Source organism: Trachypithecus francoisi, unplaced genomic scaffold (genome assembly GCF_009764315.1).
Source record: "Trachypithecus francoisi isolate TF-2019V2 unplaced genomic scaffold, Tfra_2.0 Lachesis_group10, whole genome shotgun sequence".
NCBI lineage: Eukaryota > Metazoa > Chordata > Mammalia > Primates > Cercopithecidae > Trachypithecus > Trachypithecus francoisi.
This window is the reverse complement of record NW_022681455.1, coordinates 47009227-47030060: the sequence shown is the minus strand read 5'-3', so window position 1 is coordinate 47030060 and position 20834 is coordinate 47009227. Positions and strand designations below refer to the sequence as shown.

The 20834-nt window shown below is 40.5% G+C and overlaps 1 protein-coding gene across 7 annotated transcripts in view; it reads left to right on the top strand.

Moving 5' to 3' along the window:
- Window positions 1–20834, top strand: part of ADGRF5 (adhesion G protein-coupled receptor F5) — a 103831-nt gene that overhangs the window by 65796 nt on the left and 17201 nt on the right. For all 7 annotated transcript variants that reach the window (XM_033217385.1, XM_033217389.1, XM_033217387.1 and 4 more), the window contains 8 exons: window positions 1826–1987; window positions 6425–6601; window positions 7034–7140; window positions 8566–8624; window positions 9083–9225; window positions 10648–10869; window positions 12279–12482; window positions 18481–18651. In XM_033217385.1, coding sequence (XP_033073276.1) covers window positions 1826–1987; window positions 6425–6601; window positions 7034–7140; window positions 8566–8624; window positions 9083–9225; window positions 10648–10869; window positions 12279–12482; window positions 18481–18651 — 1245 coding nt within the window. The remainder of the gene's footprint in view (window positions 1–1825; window positions 1988–6424; window positions 6602–7033; window positions 7141–8565; window positions 8625–9082; window positions 9226–10647; window positions 10870–12278; window positions 12483–18480; window positions 18652–20834) is intronic.

Below are 20834 nucleotides of genomic sequence, written 5' to 3'. Positions count from 1 at the left end.
CTAATTTTTTCCTTATTTGACTGACAAGATAAAATATTTTCAATGTCTGGGCACAGCGGCTCATGACTGTAATCTCAGCACTTTGGGAGGCCGAGGCAGGCAGATAGCTTGAGCCTAGGAGTTCAAAACAAGCCTGGGCAACATGGTGAAACCCCATCTGTACAAAAAGTACAGAAATTAGCTGGGCATGATGGTATGAGCTTGTGGTCCCAGCTACTCGGGAGGCTGAAGCCAGAGGATCACTTGGGCCCAGGAAGTGGAGGTCACAGTGAGCCAAGATCATGCCACTACACTCCAGCCTAGGTGACAGAGAGAGACCCTGTCCCCCAAAAAAGAAAAATATTCTCAATTTATCTGTGTAAAACGTTCTTATTCCTTGAGGGTTCTTTATTAAGTATTAACTGTGCCCATGGCTTCAGTTATATATTCTAGCCAAGATTAGGCTAAAGATTTTGTCAGTGACAGAGAGGTGAATTTGTGACTTGACTCAGAGAGTTTCAGGTTTAACAAGAATTGATTGGTCACATATTTATAATAGGGTAAGCTCTTTGCCAGATGGAGTAAGTAAGGCTAAGAGAAGTGAAAGAAACATGAAAGAAACAGTTCCTGCTCTTGGGAAGCTTAAAATTAGTGGCCCAGACACAATGTGTTATAGAAAACTGTGAAAGAACAATTCCCAGAGTGTGTGTGTGTGTGTGTATAGTCTATATATATAGTCTCTCTCTATATATAGTAGTCAATATAGACTACTATAGTCAAGGTGGATCTGTTCCTCAACACACACCTACATCAGGCAGGCTAGACTTTATCTATCTATCTATCTATAGTCTCCATGTAAACATAGCGTAGACTATATAGTCTATAAACACAGATTAGACTATATATAGCATCCTATACTATACTATATAGTATAGGACTATATACAGACTATACTATATAGACTATATATACTATATAGACTACTATATACATAGAGTACCATATATAGACTATATACAAACTACTCTATATAGATTATATACAGAGAGTATATAGTCTCTATATATAGACTACTATATATAGTCTCTATATATAGACTACTATATATAGTCGTCTATATATAATTCTATATAGACTGTATATACTATATATGTACTCTATATATATATATATATATATACCCCACATACACAAACTCACATATACATATATATTAGCCTGCCTGGTGTAGCTGTGTGTTGGGGAACAGATCTATCTTGAATACCAGCCAGTTAACCACCTGGAGACAATTTGGAAAAACAATGAAGAGTTGAAAATCTATTTTATTTTACTTTCCAATTTGCCAAACTTTTGTTGAGCACCTATCATATTCTGAACACTGGAAATTCAGAGGAAGAGCAAAGAATATATGCTCTTTCCATAGGCTAAGGGCAAAGGGAATTAACTGGGTGACTTTTCCCGGATGTCTTCAAGCCATGCATGGTTCAGCCTTTAGAGTATGCATCTATTGACTGATGCATACTGCAGATGAAACAGTGACTCACTCCTTTGCTGACTGTGACGTATTTTGCCCGAATGGTTTCCAGACCCTCCCTGCTATCTCTCTGCTTCCACTCTTGCCTCATTACAGTCCATACTTCACACAGCAGTGCTTGGCCTTGGACACCAAGGTGGTGAGTAGATAAACTCTTCTTTTTCTCTGAAAAGTTTCACTAGAAATTCCCAAGGGTTGATAGACCAACCATTCACATGTACCTGTCATTACCTTTAACTGCTGAAAAATCCATCATGATCTTGCTCCATCTCCCATGGTAAGTTTCTCAGCCTTCATGTGCTTTCATTGCAGTTGCCACGAAAAGTCCTGCAGCTGAAGAATATACCGTTAATATTGAGATCAGTTTTGAAAATGCATCCTTCCTGGATCCTATCAAAGCCTACTTGAACAGCCTCAGTTTTCCAATTCATGGGAATAACACTGACCAAATTTTGAGCATAAATGTGACAACAGGTGAGTAAGAGACCCATTGCTTCAGAATAAATGACTGGATGTCTTGAGAAAGACTGTCTGAGCTCCTATCAGAGCAATCTTTTACTTAGTAGACAAGTGAAATGACTCACCGAGACTGATGTGTGATTCTATGACTTCATAGCCTTCCTGAGTGAAGCCTTTATCAGTAAACTCTGCAGCCAGAGGTTTCTTATTTTAGATGGTGACCAGAGGTTTGCTTGGTGGTTTGTATGATGCTTGTCATAAAGTGGTCCCAAGATATGGCCAGGTCCTTCATGGTAAACTACTGGGTCCTCTTCCCTTGGGCAGATAAACTACTGGATCCTCTTCCCTGTGTCCTCTTCCCTTGTTATATCAATGAACATAGAAAGAACTGGTTCAAGATATTAGTAAGTACCAGATACCCTTCTCTTTGGCACTATAGGTCAGGTAATAGGAATGAGGTACATGCCTGCATCAGAAGCAAGGCATTAAGTAGAACCTTTCAGGCCATAGATTGGACTTTCTGGTTGCAAACCCTTTTCCAATGTCATGCTAGCTTCTCTATGTCTCCAGAGACCATCACCCAAGAACTGATATACAGTAGAAGTTGTGAGATAAGGCTCCCAGTTATCTGATAAAAGGGAATTGCTTTTTAAACTGAAAAGCACTAATAGATGTTGGGTTTTATTATTCTAAAATGAGAGCAAGAAAAAAATTCTGGTTTTTGAAATTCTTTTTGAATTCTCATATTTCAAATAGTCCATCCCAATGTCGGTACATGCATTTTAATTTTTGATTCTTAATATATGCTACTCGAAGTCATAGCTCCCTTACCACCCCTTTTGGATGCCATTTCCCACTGATTCGTACCATTAGTACTAATTTCCTTGAGTTAGTGATTTTCCAGTTGGATGCCAATGTGCATTATAAGTCCTTCAGGAGCAGCGAGCTTCTGCTGTGTTTCCCACTCTTTATCCATAGAACATCTCACCAAACTAGGGTACTTTGGAAAATACACAGGAAACACCCTTCTATGTTCCCACCCAGCACAGATCTTTTGCCTTTAGAATAAATTATTGCATAGACTTTAGTCAATTTTGCTTCCCAAATTTTTTAACAGAAACCTTTTGGTGTCTTTGTAGGTGCTAGTAAATGAATCCAGTAAACAAAACTGACCAAGTATCAAAAATAGTTTTTTGTTGAACAACTAATGATTATAGACACTTGAGCTTTAGATGTGAGTTTACCTTCCATACACTCAATGTAAACATACTAACAAACTCTCTCTTAGTTTTTCTACTAGAGATGGGATGACTTCAAGAGGCTTCACCATCTTAAAAACTTGGGTTAACAAGCTTCTCAATTAAATGCAATTGACCTTGGAAAGTTTAATTTATCCTTCCAGAAAGACTGGTCTTTCACACATAGAGGGGGTGAATCTTTTCTGATAGTGAACTATGAAACAGGTTTGACAGAAGTGAATATTTCAATGTGGCAGAGAAAGCCTGAGGCTCACAGACCTCAGGACCAGCAGGGAACAGCTAAGAGGAGTTGGCCTAAAAGAGGAAGTGAATGGGATGGGTGACCCTCAAAAACTGAGTCTATCTTCTCATTAGAGAACTAAACTTTTTTTTCCATTACCATAAAAACCCAAAGGACAAAAGGACAAAAAGAAAAAAGTGTCCTTTTACATCACTCTTGTGGAGAAAAACAAGAGGCCTTGTCTTGGTGGAAGCTCCAGTGAGGAAGAAAAGCATTCTCAAATTTCTGTGAGAGCCTCTGGCCTGGGGCTGGTTCATCTCTGGGCTTATGTACCACATAAAAAGAAGGGTCAACCTTGGCATGGCAATGAGTAACTTTCATGGCTTTAGTGCATCTTCATCTCGCAGAGTGAGCAAAAAGGACCAATGCTTCCTTTCTATGTTAAATGCAGCACGATGTATGTTCTATGTTAAATGCAGCAGGGCGGGCAATAAAGGTTAGGCCTACTGACCATGGCACTAATGACTAAGCATCCAAACTTTCACCATCTTCCTTTTTCCATCCTTCCCTCACCTCATTTTTCCAACAGTCTGCCTTATGATCCCTTTTTAGTAATGGCAAATAAAACTGAGGATATTTAAAACTGGACAATGTGCATAAAGCACCAAACAATACCTGGGATATGGCAGGTGGTCTGGAGATGGTAACTTTTTCCATTCTTTTTTTTTTTTTTTTTGTATTTGTATTTTATGTGGGACTCAAAAGTTCTTCAACCACTCCTCCAATAATGCTCCCTCACAAAACAAAAGACAACAACAAAATTGCTTCAGCACTGGAATTTCATGTCAGTAAGAGAGAGATTTCAACAGTGGGATCCTACTGGCTATCCTCAAATTACCTCTAGTGGGCACTCAGCTTCTTTGTTAGCAACTCCAGTTTCTTCTGTTCCTAATTCTCCTGCCTCACTGCCACCCACTGCTGGGATACAGGCTGCATCAGCATCCAAGGAATTAACTAGAACATGTTGTCCCTCCTATTTCCAAAACAACTATTTGATAACTTCCTTTTGGGTAGTCACTCTGTGGGACTTTTCCTGGGCACCCATCTGCAGAACAAACAGCTCTCAAAGATGTGACTTTGGTCGAGCTTTGGAAACTGATTCAAAGCACTCTGATTTCAGAACATTTCTTACTGTCTCCCATGAGAGCAGTGTTCATGTGGGCTGTTCACACCTGACTTGATATGTAAAAGGCACAGATTTACTTGCACTCTGTATTTATTATCTATTGATGCATAACAAAGTCTAAAACCTAGCATCGTAAAAGAACAAACATTTATTATCTGAGAGTTTTTTAAATCATTGTATTTATATTTGTTAAGAATTAAGATGTAGAAGGTGGAAGTATTGACAAGTATTGGTACTAACAGTAATATAAAAATAAACTTCCATACAGGTATAAACTTATTTGCTCTATAAACTATATCTACAATAGTCTACAAATAGAGGTATGTACTAACATACATCCTGCTGCATTTAACATAGAAAGGAAGCATTGGTCCTTTTTGCTCACTCTGCGAGATGAAAATGCACTAAAGCCATGAAAGTCACTCACTGCCACACCAAGGTTGACCCTTCTTTTTATGTGGTACATAGGCCCAGAGATGAACCAGCCCCAGGCCAGAGGCTCTCACTGAAATTTGAGAATGCTTATTCTTCCTCACTGGAGCTTCCATCAAGACAAGGCCTCTTGTTCTTCTCCACGAGAGTGATGTAAAAGGACACTTCTTCCTTTTTGTCTTTGTGTCCTAAGTAGGGTTTTTATGGTAATGGAAAAAAAAAAAAGTTTAGTTCTTTTACTAGAAGATAGACCCAGTTTCTGAGAGTCAGAAATCTTAGAGCAGTTTAGCTGGGTGGTTCTAGATCAAGGTCTCTCATAAGGTGTAAGTAATCTATCAGCTAGTGCTGCCATCATATGAAAGTTTAACTGGCATATGAGAAAAAAAATTCTTTTCTTTCCTTTCCTTTTCTTTTCTTTTCTCTTCTTTTCTTTTTGAGACAGGGTCTCACTTTGTTGCCCAGGCTGGAGTGCAGTGGTTGCAATCTCAGCTCACTGCAACCTCTTCCTCCCAGGCTCAAGCAATCCTCCCACCTCAGCCTCCCGAGTACCTGGGACACACTACCATGTCCAGCTAATGTTTTTGTATTTTTTGTAGGATAGGGTTTTGCTATGTTGCCCGGGCTGGTCTCAAACTCCTGGGCTCAAGTGATCCACCCGCCTTGGCCTCTCAAGTGCTGGGATTATAGGAGTGAGCCACTGTACCTGGCCTGGAAAATTTATTTCTAAGCTCACTCATGTGGTTGTTGGCAGGCTCCAGTTCCTCACTAGCTATTGGCTGTAGACCTCAGTTCTTTGCCATGTGGACCTCTCCATGATGTGTCTTCATGCCATGGCAGTCAACTACCCCCAGAGTGAGAGGAGAGAGAGAAAGAGAGAGAGCAACCAAGAGGAAAGCTATAGTGTTTTTAATAACCTAATCTCAGAAGTGCCATACTATCACTTCTGCCATACTCTATTGATTACATAGACCAATCCTAGTACAACATAAGAAGGTACTACAAAAGGGTTTGAATACCTAGTGGTAGGGGTGGGCAAAGGCCATCTTGGAGGCTGGCTACCTTATACTTATCATCATAGACATCTGGTGGCTATTAGCTATTAGGCATGAGTATCTAAAAGATGACTTAGCCATTCATCACTCAACCGTCACAGCAGTCATCTTTCAGATGGTCATGGCTAATAGCATGGTGATGCATACATGCAAACATCAATTTTATGCTATTGAAGTTCTTGGAAAGGTAATATAAAGTCAGATTAGGATTTTCTTCAAGAATGAATACCTGCAGGCTATAAGTACAAATATGGTGACCACCATCTCCACCTTGTCTCTCCTTGCTGTTCTGGTTAATGATAGTCTGCAGACCCACTGGAAATGAAATTTGGTGCTCCTGCGAGACAGGCTATGGGTGGCCTCGGGAAAGGTGTCTTCACAATCTCACTTGTCAAGAGCATGACATCTTCCTCCCAGGGCACCATTGCAGTTGCCTTAAAGAACTGCCTACTAAGGGACCTTTTTGCCTGCTTCAGGAAGGTAAGTAACTGCTCATTAAATGCACATTGAGTGGCTATTCAACATCAGTTTACAGCTGCGTGCAGTGGCTCATGCCTGTAATCCCAGCACTTTGAGAGTCTGATGTGGGTGGATCACCTGAGGTCAGGAGTTCGAGAGCAGCCTGGCCAACACAGTGAAACCCTGCCTCTACTAAAAATGCAAAAATTAGCTGGGTGTGGTGGTGCACACCTGTAGTCTCAGCTACTCGGGAGGTTGAGGCAGGAGGATCACTTGAACCTGGGAGGCGGAGGTTGCAGTGAGCTGAGATCGCACCATTGCACACCAGCCTGGGATACAGAGGGAGACTCTATCTCAAACGAACACACAGAAACAACTTACAAATGTTTCTGGTTTGTATATACTCAGACACTAACATGATATTTTTAAATATTGCCCTGTGTTTTTCAACAGATGTTACCCTGAACATGAGAGTCAGACTAAATGTAGGCTTTCAAGAAGACCTCATGAACACTTCCTCTGCCCTCTATAGGTCCTACAAGACCGACTTGGAAACAGCGGTAGGTTTTGGCCCCAAGAGCCTCTTAACCAACAAACTGTTTGGATTGAACTGAGTCTATTGCATTCACAGTGAACAGTGGCTTGGATCTATCAGAACTTACGGATGTGAATTTATTATTCTTTTACATCTGAGATGGTGAATTAATATGTCCTCAAATCAAATCATGTTTAGGGGACAGTGTGGCATCACCTTGACCTATAAGTATAAATTTTTCTCAGGGTGGAACTGTTTCAGATAAGATTTGGTGGCATCAATTCAGTAAAACTTATTCAAAGCCCCAAGAATCTATAGCCTACAAGCACCAGTTGGTGCATTTCTATTCTTCACATACCACATGAATGAAACTCCTAACTTTTGGGCAGACAAACCCATGGCTGAACACAGAGGGTTTCAAACCACTCTACACCAGAGGTTGCTAGGCATTCATACCTAAGACAGATATGAATTTATTCACATAAAAATAGAGACTATTCCACCAGTGTTAACTGTTTGCCAGTCACTGTCTTAAGTGCTTCACATTGAATTGATTCATCTAAACCTAAACACTTTGCTGGAGTTAACATATTTGGAACAGAGCTTCCCAATGGATGTGTCACAGATTATTACAGGTGGGCTGAGGTAATGACTTCCTTTCTCCTGGCAGCTGAGCCCTGCCTTAGGCTGTTAGCAGCCTCCTGCTCATCCCAGCATGTCACCCAAATATTGTCATCTCCCATGAGTGCCTTGATGAAGTGCCGCTTCAGAAGAGCTCTTGGATATTTGATTTACATTTCTGGCATTTAATATGTCTGTACAGCAGGAGAACCCTCCTCACACACACACTACACTAAATTATATGCTTTGTAAGAGAGAGTTACATAGCAACCACCTAGGTATCTGGCACACCAACCAATCCTGCAGTATGGCAGCCATGAGGATGCCCCTCCCAGACCTCCAACTACAGGTCATGTAGTGGAGAAAGGGTTGCAGCTGCTGCTTCTGAAATCCATGACCATCACTGCTGCTCCCTACCAATGAAGAGGCACAGCACATCTGTGTCTGGCAGACACTGGGACTCCTTGGAAGGCTTTATTGAAACTTTCCAGGTTCAGGCTAGGATGCTTTTATCCAACCTTCCTTCCCTGTCTTTCATTTGGGGGTCTGATGGCTCTCTCTGTCTTCCCTGCTCCCTCCATGTTTTCTTTCCTAAGCATTTCCCTGAGTAAATTTTTTACACATTTCATCTAGTGTCTACTTCTTGGAGAACCCAGACTGACATAGATAGGAATTATTTCTTCAGAAATCTAATGCCTACAGTTAACAATTTGGAAGATAATTTTACCTAGTGTGATTAGGAATATGCGGTTTTTACTCTGCTTCAGATCTTTTGATACACCTATTTCTAGACTTTGCTATATGACACTCATCTTGCTTTATTTTTCAGTTCCGGAAGGGTTACGGAATTTTACCAGGCTTCAAGGGCGTGACTGTGACAGGGTTCAAGTAAGAATATTTTAATTTGGTCATTTCTACTTTATGGCTGGGATCCATAAGGTAGTGAAGGAGGTAAACCCCCTAGAGAGGCATTGTTCATGTGGAATTCTCAGCAGGAGCAGTTTGGTAGAGGAGAAAAAAGTATCTCACCCCTTACAGATGCACCTTTCTTTTTGTTTAAACGAAAAAGAGAAAAAGACTTGTGTTCATTCTATACATGTGCAAAAATTTTGCAAGCAAAGATAAGGGATAAGTTTGTAGTCCAAATAGTTCAGAAATATAGAAATGAAATAATGCCATGCAATGATGTCTTTCTACTGGAAGATCCTGCTGGCCAATCAGAACCATAGATTTTTGTGCTGCAACAGGCAGTTCGTGCTATTTTGTTTCCTAAGCAAATAAGCCATAAATATCTAGACTCTTCCAGGTCAGTTATTGTTTTACTGAACTGAGTGGTCTCTGTCCAGGTCTGGAAGTGTGGTTGTGACATATGAAGTCAAGACTACAGCAACATCACTTGAGTTAATACATAAAGCCAATGAACAAGTTGTACAGAGCCTCAATCAGACCTACAAAATGGACTACAACTCCTTTCAAGCACTTACTAGCAGTAAGTGAAATTGTTTAGATATGGTCATGTTATTTACGGTTATGCATAAACCTAGGAAATTAGCTTATGTTACAATGTCCTCTGGGAAGCTAGACACTCCAGTTCCTGGCATAGGGGGTTCTGTACCACCTCCTCCTCTTATGCCAGTGCCTCCCAATCTGACTAATGCCACTGTACCTGGGGTGTGTGGAAGAGGGGCACAAGGGGGTCACAGAGCCATCTGGGTTTGTGTGTTTTCTAAATTAACAGATCCAAAACTAAGTTAAAAAAGTAAAACTAATATTGTAGTGGAGGTTTAAATATTCATAAAATGCACCAATAAGAAATAGAGGGCCATCATTTTAGAGCAGTAGGCCTCAGAGTGTAGCCCTCTGTTATCCAGGCTGGAGTGCAGTAGTATAATCATGGCTCTCTGCAGCCTCTACTTTCCTTGCTCAAGTGATCCTCCTGCTTCAGCCTCTGGGGTAGCTGGAGCCGCAGGTGCACACCTCCATACTTGGCTAACACTTTTTACTTTTTATTTATTTATTTTTTTTAGAGATGGGATCTCACTACATTGCCAAGGCTAGTCTCATACTCCTGGCCCCAAGCAATCCTCCCACCTTAGCCTTCCAAAGTGTTGGGATTACAGGCATGAGTCACCATGCCTGGCTGTGTTTTTATTTTTATTTGTGAAATGATAAGGCAGTGATCCCATGGATTTTTACTGCCAAAACAATAATAGCTACAGTTTCTCCAAGTTACCTCCCAAATGTAACTGTCACTGCTCCTGTTTTCCAGACAGGGGAACTAAGGCTCAGCCAGTCTAAGCAAATTCCTCAGGGCCACAGAGTTATAGTTGGGACAGAACCAGGACTCAAATCCAAACTTACTATCTATGAAGCTCCCACTCCTACAGAGGTCCATGAGTATTAGGAAATTCTTATTTCTCAAGCAGACTTTATTATAATTAATTGATTTGTTTTTACATTTCTAAATCATCCAAGACTTAGGTCAGAGCTTTCAATAAGCATGAGATATCAGTTATTGATAAGAAGCAGTTGATATGATTCCAGTCTGTAGCACAGAAACTTGATATTTAAGTTAGTTTGCGTTTTTTTTCCATAAGTAAATGTGCAATTTTCTACCACACTTTTTGAAATATTGAAAACAGCTTTAAAATTTCCATTACTGACATTAAGGAGCCACAGGGCAAAGACTTCAATTGGGAAACCCTGTCCCTGGTATGTGGCAGGACACACTTCCTCAAGGCTCAGACACCAGCTGCATGGGGATGGAGTGAGGAGACACATTGCCTCAGCCAGTTCAGCACCACAGATGCTGTCAAGACCTCTGAGAACTTTGTGGTGGTTGTATCTGGTGAGTAGCATCAATGAAATTTGTTTGCTTTGGGATCTTATTACCTTTTCTTTGGGTTTCCAGATGAAACTAAGTTCTCTGTCACACCAGAAATCATCTTTGAAGGGGACACAGTCAGTCTGGTGTGTGAAAATGAACTTTTGTCCTCCAATGTGTCTTGGCGCTATGAAGAACAGCAGTTGGAAATCCAGAACAGCAGTAGATTCTCGATTTACACTGCCGTGTTCAACAACATGACTTCGGTGTCCAAGCTCACCATCCGCAACATCACTCCGGGTGATGCAGGTAGGTCTCCATTCAATAACTTGTGTGAGGAATGGAATGAAGAGCTTGTAAAGAAGCAAATATGTAATAGTGTTTTATGTAGATGTGTAGACAGTGTTTTTCTCTTCCCAAAGAAGTCTCCTGGTTCAACCTTTCAAAACTGAAAATTAATCCCACATGTATTAGTCCATTTTTATACTGCTATAAAGAACTACCTGAGATTGAGTAATTTATGAAGAAAAAAGGTTTAATTGACTCACAGTTCTGCATGGTTGGGGAGGCCTTAGGAAACTTACAATCATGGCAGAAGGCAAAGGGGAAGCAAGGCACATCTTACATGGCAGCAGGAGAGGGAGAGAGGGTCTAGGGAATTGTCAAACATCTGATTTTAAACCATCAGATCTCATGAGAACTCACTCCCTATCATGAGAACAGCATGGGGGAACTGCCCCCATGAGAGAATCACCTACCACCAGGGCCCTCCCTGAACGCGTGGGGATTACAATTCGACATGAGATTTGGGAGGGGACACAGAGCCAAACCATATCACCATGGTATTAATTGTTAATTAATTTTAAAGTTAATTATTTTCATTATTTGTTTTATTATAGTATATAATTATTTTCATTAATTTGTTTTAGTATATAATATTACTTTATTATTATTTAACTTTCAATTGATTTTTTTAAAAAATTAAAATAGCTTTGTTGAGGAAGGAATTGATAAATAATAAACTGTACATATTTAAAAAGTCTTGACCCATGTACAGCTGTGAAATCATTACTACAGTCAGGAGAGTGAACATATCCATCATTCTCCCTGCCCTCACCAAATTTTCTGATTCTCCACTATTATCCCTCCTTTCAGCTTTCTCCTGTCCTCTTGCTCACCCCAAGCAACTACAGAATTAATAAGGCTTAATTCTTCCCTAAGACTAGTGGTGAACCTGACATATTCTGGAATGTAATAACTGCATTGTAACTCAGATGCCAATGGGGCCATCTCCTTTTCTCTACATGATGAGGTGGGCTATAGACATATGGCTCCTATCACATAGTTGTTGATTTTGATTTACCACATGGTTAAATACTATGGCAATATTATCTATCTTCTTCTAATTCTCCAAGGCTTTTCAATTTTTCTTTCCTACTTCTATTGTTATACTTTTTTCCTTATTAGCAAAGTCCCTAAGATTTCTACTATTTCCTCAGAACATCTCTGTACTCCACTTTGTGGCATCAGAAATATCTGCACTTCCTAAATTCCTGAATGGTTTTTTAGGCATTTTTAGACTAAGTCTCAGATGCTTTTGAAAATGATGCTTCATCAAGGACTGTCATTACTGTCATGATCCATGAGATTAGGGTACCATTCCTCTAAGAAAATATGCATATGTTGTAATAATGCATGATTTAATGTATTTTATGCAGGTGAATATGTTTGCAAACTGATACTAGACATTTTTGAATATGAGGGCAAGAAGAAAATAGATGTTATGCCCATCCAAATTTTGGCAAATGAAGAAATGAAGGTGATGTGTGACAACAATCCTGTATCTTTGAACTGCTGCAGTCAGAGTAATGTTAATTGGAGCAAAGTAGAATGGAAGCAGGAAGGAAAAATAAGTATTCCAGGTGAGAATGTTAGATAAGCCCTTTTGTAAATAGGTTTTTGCCTCTTGGCCAAGTAGAAATGGGAGATGTGGTATGTGGAAGGGGAAATGTCAGATGGCTGCTATTTTCTGGATTTCAGACTGTGAAAAGGCATTAGGTTTGATGCCAGCTCCAGCTTAGCCACTCTAGAGCAAGACTCCAAAAACACATGCACACAAGTGTCATGCTTTGGTTGTAGATGAGATCCCAGCAGCAGAAGGCCCAAGAGAGAAGGATCCTGGCATTTTGGATCTAAAAAAAAAAAGACAAGAAAAGCTTGTGCTCACCTTCCTTTCATCTTCAGCAAAGAGCTAAGGATGAGTCACTTGTCATTGAGGTCTGACTTGGAGCTTCTCCTTTCTGTGTGTCTTCTCCTGGTGACTGGTCCTTCTCACTTCTCTGCCTTTGTATCTATGCATGCCTCAATATTTTCTATCTCTGTGCCTCCAGCTTTATCCCTTTCTCTCTGCAGATCTGTTTGTCTCTCAGTCATTTCATATGATTTCTGATCCTATTAGCTTTTGTTTTCAATCTGAAATCTTACCTAAAGTTCCCTACCCTCCAGTTTATATTGATGAATAATAATAATAGTAATAAATTAAAACAACAATACTCACTCTGTTTTGTAAAACAGTTTATGATTAACCCTTTAAAAAATATGTTACTGCTTTTTAAATGCTTGACCACAAATTTGAAGCATTTTACTTCCAATTTTCAAATAAGGAAATTGAGGTTCAGATTATATGACTTATCCAAGGTTGTCAAAATATGAAAAAAAAAAAAAAAAAGAAGAAGAAGAAGAAGAAAGAAAGAATTAGGACTCACCAAAGGTCTTGTTTCACAAAACCAGTGTCATCTTGGCCAAACTATATTATGCATGCGTGGTGGGCCAGCACTGGAATGAGCTAGTCAGGCAGAGTTTGCACAGTGTTCTACCTAGAAACTGCATAGAGCAAGATCCAACTCTTCTCTTAAGAAGCAACAGTATAATGTGCTTATCTGTAAAGAAAGTCTTTAAAGTAAAATGTAGCTTTACCCATGAAATACATTAGTGTGGGGAACTTTCACTTTACAAAGCCTTAGCTATTTAAATAGATTAAATTATTTTTTTAAAATTATCAGAACAGGGGTGGTGGCTCATGCCTATAATCCCAGCACTTTCAGAGGCCAAAGCAGATGGATCATCTGAGGTTGAGCATTCGAGACTAGCCTGGCTAACACGGTGAAACCCCATTTGTACTAAAAATACAAAAAATTAGCTAGGTGTGGTGGTGGGCACCTGTAGTCCCAGCTACTCGGGAGGCTGAGGCAGGAGAATCACTTGAACCCAAGAAGCCGAGGTTGCAGTGAGTGGAGATCATGCCACTGCATTACAGCCTGGGTGACAGAGTGAGACTGTCTCAAACAACAACAGCAACAACAACAACAACAAAACTATCAATTTACAGGCAAATTTTTCTAAGCACATGTAATTTGCAAAGGAGTTTCACCTGCAAGCATTTATAATTAGACTTTAAAGTACTCAGAAGAAAGGCACGTGGTAACTGTTGAAAATATTAATGCATGATACGTGGAGTCACTTCCCTGATTTCTAAGGAAGAGGAGGTGTAGGTATCCTGAAGGAACTGCCAGATGGAAGAAAGACCTTGCACAATTCCTGTGGTACTGGCTCAGAAGCTTTCAACCCCGAAAGGTGAAAAACCTGGCCTTCTGGCAAAGGAACCAGGAAGTCTGTGGCGCAGATGCTTAGAGCGGGATGAATGACTCCAGAACAATGGATTTCCTGCCTCAGGGCTGGCCGCCTGGGGACCTGGCTTCTCTGATGAATTTAGCCTCTGCCCTGGCACCCTGCCCTTCTTTCTCCTGCCCTTGCTGCTTCCTCTCTGCAACTATCTTCTCCAAATTCCACAAGTTCTACTAACAACCATTTTTCCAGGTCTGTAGAACACAATCAAGCAAAAGAATTTACCCAAAGCATTTGGAACTGAATGAATGACCTACTCTCAGAAATCGTTGCATATTCAAAGCACTCTGGAAAAGGATGAGACAGAAAGGAAATAATCAACAATGGCAGAATTTCTAACTTTAAGAGACTAAAATTCAGTGAAGATTTCCTCCCACATGGGAAAAAAGTGAAGGAGTATTCTTTAAGGGTATCACCATGATCACAAAATAGTTATTGTGGCAGATTCAATGTATTAAACTATTTTTTGTTTTGTTTTGTTTTGTTTTTTGTTTGTTTTTTGAGACAGAGTCTTGCTTTTGTCACCCAGGCTGGAGTGCAGTAGCATGATCTCGACTCACTGCAACCTCCACTCCCGGCGTTCAGGAGATTCTCCCGCCTCAGCCTCCCGAGTAGCTGGGATTATAGGTGCCTGTCACCACACCTGGCTAATTTTTGTATTTTTAGTAGAGATGGGGTTTCACCATGTTGGCCCAGCTGGTCTCGAACCCCTGACCTCTGCCCATCTTGGCCTCCCAAAGTGCTGGGATTACAGGTGTGAGCCACCACACCTGGCCTCAACTCTGTTTTCAATGTTTACATTTATCATCTTGGTTTTTCTCCACTCCCCACCCAAAGTCTTGCAAAGTAGGTACCATCACCACGATGTTATAGAGGAAGGTCTGGGATGTCATCTAACTTTGAACAACAAAATTGTAATTGCATACCTTCTCTTCTCCAGAAAGCGAAGTGCCAACTTATTAGCTATATTCAGTACCTCCCATGCAGGGCCCCTGGTTGCAGAGCCCCAGGGTGTTGTAGGAAACGTGATGTGTATGATGCCAATTTGGAAGTCCTGCTTGTGTTTTCTGAGTTTACCATCTCTTTGGAGCCTTTCTCCACTCTTTCTCTGAATCGCAGCCTAACAGAAGTAGTTACTGTTCTCTGAACAAGACCTGCATGCTGCTGCTTCTGTGTTTTTGCTTATAGCAGTGGTTTTCTGAGTTACCAATAGAATCCATTTTTCAAGCAGAATCTTGCATAGCTGTCTAATGCAAGTCTTCTCAACTCAGCACTATTGACATTTTGGGTCAGATAATTCTTTGCTGGTGGAACTGTTCTGTGCATTGTAGGATATTTAGCACCATCCCCAGCCTATACCTACAAGATGCCAGTAACATCTTCAGTTACAACAACCAAAAATGTCTCCAAACCTTGCCGAATGTCCTCCAGGGAGGCAAAATTGCCCGTCGTTGACAGCACATCTAATGTGTAAAGCAGACCGAAGTGGAGCTGTTCTGGTTAGAAGAAGTGTGAAGGGATTGGAGCCTACACGGTTTATTATCCTTCCACCCCTCAACACAGCCCCAGCCCCTGAAGCAGATTGATGGAATGCCAAGTTTTCCAAGGAGAACGGATTTACTCACAGGCAACCCACATACAACCACATACCAGAACTACAGCCCCCATTTCTATCTATTAAAATCCTAAATGTCTATTAAGGCCTAGAGCAAATCTTCCTCTTCTCTGAAATCTTCCCTAATCTCTCAACTAAAACATCCCTCCTTTAATCCACATATGTTGACTTCTCTCTCATGGAACCTACCCACTGCACACTATCATTATTTCTGTACATCTCTTTGTACACTCCTTCTTGCATAGACCATTGCCCTGTACATTAGTTTGGTGAGATAGATGGGTCTTTAAGGATCGGTAAGAGTCAGCAGGAGGAAGAGGGAAGGAGAATATTTCAGGTGTGAACACAGGCATAGAGGCGCAAAGCTACAGGGCGTGTTCAAGGCCCAGGAGATGATCTAATTTTTCAGAGAGAGCTATAGAAGAAGACAAAGAGAAGAGAAGCAGATTGGAATCACAGTGTGAATAATTGAATATACCAGGCGAAGAGGGATTTTACTGTATTCTGTAGGCAATGGTAAGGTTTCAAAAGTAGAGGACATCAGATGGTGAGAGCTGAACTTAGGAAAAATAAGTTTTAAGGTCTTATAGCCAATAGATTGCAGGGGCAAATAACTGAAAATAGAGACCCAGCTACAATCATGTGCAATGGGCAGCCAACAGATAATGGGGCCTGAGCAAGTTACTGTGGGTAGGAGTGGGTAAGACAATAGTGAGATATTTCAGAAGAGTAATCTAAAAGTTTCTTACAATTGAGTAGGGGTAAAAGGCGAATGCATGCAAGTAATTTAAGATTTTTATTTGGGGAAATGTCAAGAGCAAAGAAAGGACACGTTGGAAGATGTACAGGTTTTATCTGGGGAGAAAAAAGATGAGTTCTTAAATGGACCAATCGAGTTGAAGGTACCTAAGATGTCAGAGCAACACTTGGGAATTTGCTTCTAAAGTTTCCAACAGGAGTGCTGCTCTTAGAAATAGAGTGGGAGTCATCCAAATCTGGGCTATTCTAGAAGCAATAGGTATAGATCAGATTGCCTGGAGAGACAGTAGAGAAAAAGATGAGGAAAGAGGCAACCTTAAGAAGGGGATGAAGGAAAAGAGCCTGAGAGGGAGACCCAGAAGGAGGGATGAGGAGAAAAGAGGGACAGGAGACATCTAGGACTCAAGCACGCCAAATCAGAGAGAAGGGGTCAGCAGAATGGGATGCTGCAGTCAAAGTAGCATGAGGGGAGGCCACTGTTGGCCTTAAAGGAACATTTTTGGCAGAGGAGAGGGTGAAGAAGGCCAATTGCAAAGACTTGATGAGAAATGGGAGTGAAAAATTGGAGGTGGAAAATGCAGAAGCATTATGGTATGAAGACAGAAAGAAATGCAGTGGTGGCTAGGGAGCATTCAGACTGGGGAAAGAACATTTCAGGAAGGGAGACTGGAGTTTATCTGGGGGTTGAAGTGGAGGAAATCTGGAAGGAAAGATTAAAGACACAGGGTGAGGAAGGGCAAAGGATGAAGGGATGTCCTGGAAGAATTGGAAGAAGCAGATTTTGAAAAGATAAGTGGAGGGGTGAGCCTTAGAGATGGGCACAGACACTCGTGTTTGTGAGCTAGGAGGTACTTTAGTCAAGATAGATGAAAAGGGAAATCAGTTTGGTGTTTCAAACAACCTTTCTGGGGTCTAGGGAGAAAAGTTAGTTACATGTTGATCAAAATATGTCAGATATCGTTGATCAGCCAGGGCTGAAAAAGACACATTTATGTTGGAACTAATGAAAAGACTCATTGTTTTTCCTTCATTTTCAGAAGATTGATAGTGTTTGAAGATTGCCTTAGGAGTGCATGGCAGCAGGCAAGGTGGGAGGAGGGAGAGTAAAGGGACTAGAGTAGGAAAAATCAGCCACAGGGCGTGTAGAACCCGAGGCAAGAGGAAAGATGGCGTGGAGGGCATGATATTTCTGGGAAGGGAAAGGAAGGTATGGAAAGCGAGCTATTTTGAAGGGAAAACTGCTGGTAACTGAGAATGCATGAAGTTGAAGTTGAAGATTTCACTAAAACAGAGATTTAAACAGGGAACATGCTGTGAAAAAAGCTCAAATGAGATGAATATCAGGTGCCCCAGCATTGCTTCTTCCTCTTTTTAATAATCATAGTACTCTAAATAATCTGACATGTGTTCTTCCAGTTAAACCATACCCAAACAGCTTGCTTCTCTTTTTTATTGTTCACATTCTAAACACCATCGCTCATGGTCTTTGTTAGAGCAGGACTTAGTCAAGTCAGGTACTTTTCTAAGAGTTTATGTATATTATCTCATTTAACCTTACGGTGGTCCTGGGAAGTAACTGCTATTATTAATCCTCATTTTGTATCTGGAGAACTGAAGCACAAGGTGGTTAAGTGACTGTCTCAGCAATATCTTGCTAGTAAGTGATGGAGTTTGGGATCTGAAGCCAGGCAACCTGGATACAGAGTCTGCAGACCTAATCACCATAAACCCCTCCTCTCCGTTCAGAGAAGAAATCTATTTAAATAGTAACTCCTTTTTGTGAAAAAAAATGATTTGACCTCTTTGCTACTAAATAAAGGAGTTAGCCAGCTGGGATGGCAACAATTTGCTTCCCATTACAGGAACCCCTGAGACAGACATAGATTCTAGCTGCAGCAGATACACCCTCAAGGCTGATGGAGCCCAATGCCCAAGCGGATCTTCTGGAACAACAGTCGTCTACACTTGCGAGTTCATCAGTGCCTACGGAGCCAGAGGCAGTGCAAACATAAAAGTGACATTCATCTCTGTGGGTAAGGACTCTCCCTAGAATTTTTAGCCACGAATAAGTCCCACCTTAAATAAGTACTGCCAATGAATTATGAGCTATGGAAATATCTATGAGTAGAATAATGAACAGAGAGGGAGTGTGGTTAGGGCAAATCACACAATGGGAGATAGAAAAGGATTTCCCTCTCTGCCATTTAAATTCAGAGGGAGTGTTTTAACAACTGGGGATGGTTGTGGTAGGACACAGTGGTTCCCAGGAAGGAACCCCGGGGCATTCTCTGAGTAAGGCAGGAGGTGGAGTGGGAAGTAGGGTTTCCCACTCAGGTTATCCCTATTATCATTGAATGTGTAATGAGGATAATGTCTCTAATTTTCCCCTTTTCCCTCATTACCTGGTTCTCCCATTCTTGAATTCCAACATCCTGGCTCACTCCCCCGCTACCCCTCAACACCCTCCCTCATTACTCCTCTCCCATTTCACCTGTTCCAGAGACAATGCTGCAGAAAGCTTTAGTAATCTGATTCTTTCTGGTTATTTTGCGGTTGGAATGAGTGATTTGTTAGTCTCTCAATTAATTGTTTAGGTAGGCTTCTTAAAATTGTCATTTCTCCTTATATCATAAAGCATTATGATTTCACCCCACGTGTAAAAAGAGGACATTCAAACTTGTTTTTCCACCTGTCTTACAAAAATCAACAATTTAGATTAATCATTAGGCCCTTTTTGAACAAGTTTAGAGAAAGGACTGATATAAGCAATACTTGTTAACTGTTTTCTGCTATTGTGACTTAGCATTTTTACAAAGATCAAGATTATGTTTATGTGGGCATAATCTATCTATCTATCTAATATATATCTATAATATATAATATATAGCTATATAATAATCATATATCTACAGGTAGAACAGTTTTGCATTCCTAGTTTTAACACAAAGAGTTGTGTTATGTTCAAATAATCAAAACTGTTCTCATTATAGAAAACTGCAGATTGCTCAAAATACTCATGAGCTCTTCTAGGGAAATAATGCTTTCAGATAAAACTAATTTTTCTCCAAATTATTTAACATAACTTTACCTCTGTCCGTAAAACGGGGGCCTGTCTTAGGGACATGTTAAGCCTTTGCTGAAAATCACTGGTCTGGTAGTTTGGAATCTCATCAGAGAGTCAAGAGGACCAAATTCATGGTTCCATGAGCCTTCTTCTTTTTACTCGCAGAAATAGCTAAGCCTTAGAGAGCCATCTCAAGATGCCTATGGCTGGGAAGGGCAATGCAGGGACACATTACACCTTCTTTGAGTGGCTTTGGGCAGTGTCTGAACATTTGAATCCCAGCTTCTAATGGTAACTGTGAAAAGCCCTGATGTCATTGGATTATGATTAAGAATATGATTTTTAGGCCAGTCATGGTGGCTCATGCCTGTAATCCCAGCACTTTGGGAGGCCAAGGTGAGCAGATGGCTTAAGCCTAGGAGTTTGAGATTAGCCTAGCAACATGGCAAAGCCCTGTCTCTACCAATAAAAAATAAAAATAAAATTAGCCAGGCATGGTGGTGTGTGCCTGTAGTCTCAGCTTCTTGGAAGGCTGAAGCGGGAGGATCAATTAAGCCCAGAAAGTTGAGGCTGCAGTGAGCCATGATTATGCCAACCTGGGTGACAGAATGAGACCCTGTCTCAAAAAAGAAAATAATAATAATATTATTAATAATAAGATTTGACACTGACTGGGAAAGTAGGCCAGCATCATTGTGCTCACAAAATGAAGCTGTTCACTTATAGAAGACTGAAGTGAATGGTGTTTTGAAATATCAACCATGTAAAGATATACTCAAAGAAAAGTGGACAGTTAGACTAAAATAGTGGGAGGCTCATATAAGGTTTTATGTTTGTAATAGTCTTATTAATATTTTTGATTAGTAATTTTCCATGAGCCTGTGAGAAGCTTCTTAGAGGACTATATATATAGTGAAATTAATTACATATAAATACTTATATTACTGTAGTTATAGTTATAATTAAGGTACCCATACATCCCAGTTTACCTGAGACAGTGCAGGTGTAATTATTAGGTTAGTGCAAAAGTAATTGTGTTCTTAGCCATTACTTTTCAACCAACTTATATTGGGCAATATGCTCTATGATTCTTGTACTTAAAATGTAGTTCCAGAATTCACTCTTTCACTTATTTTTTTTTTTTTTTTTTTT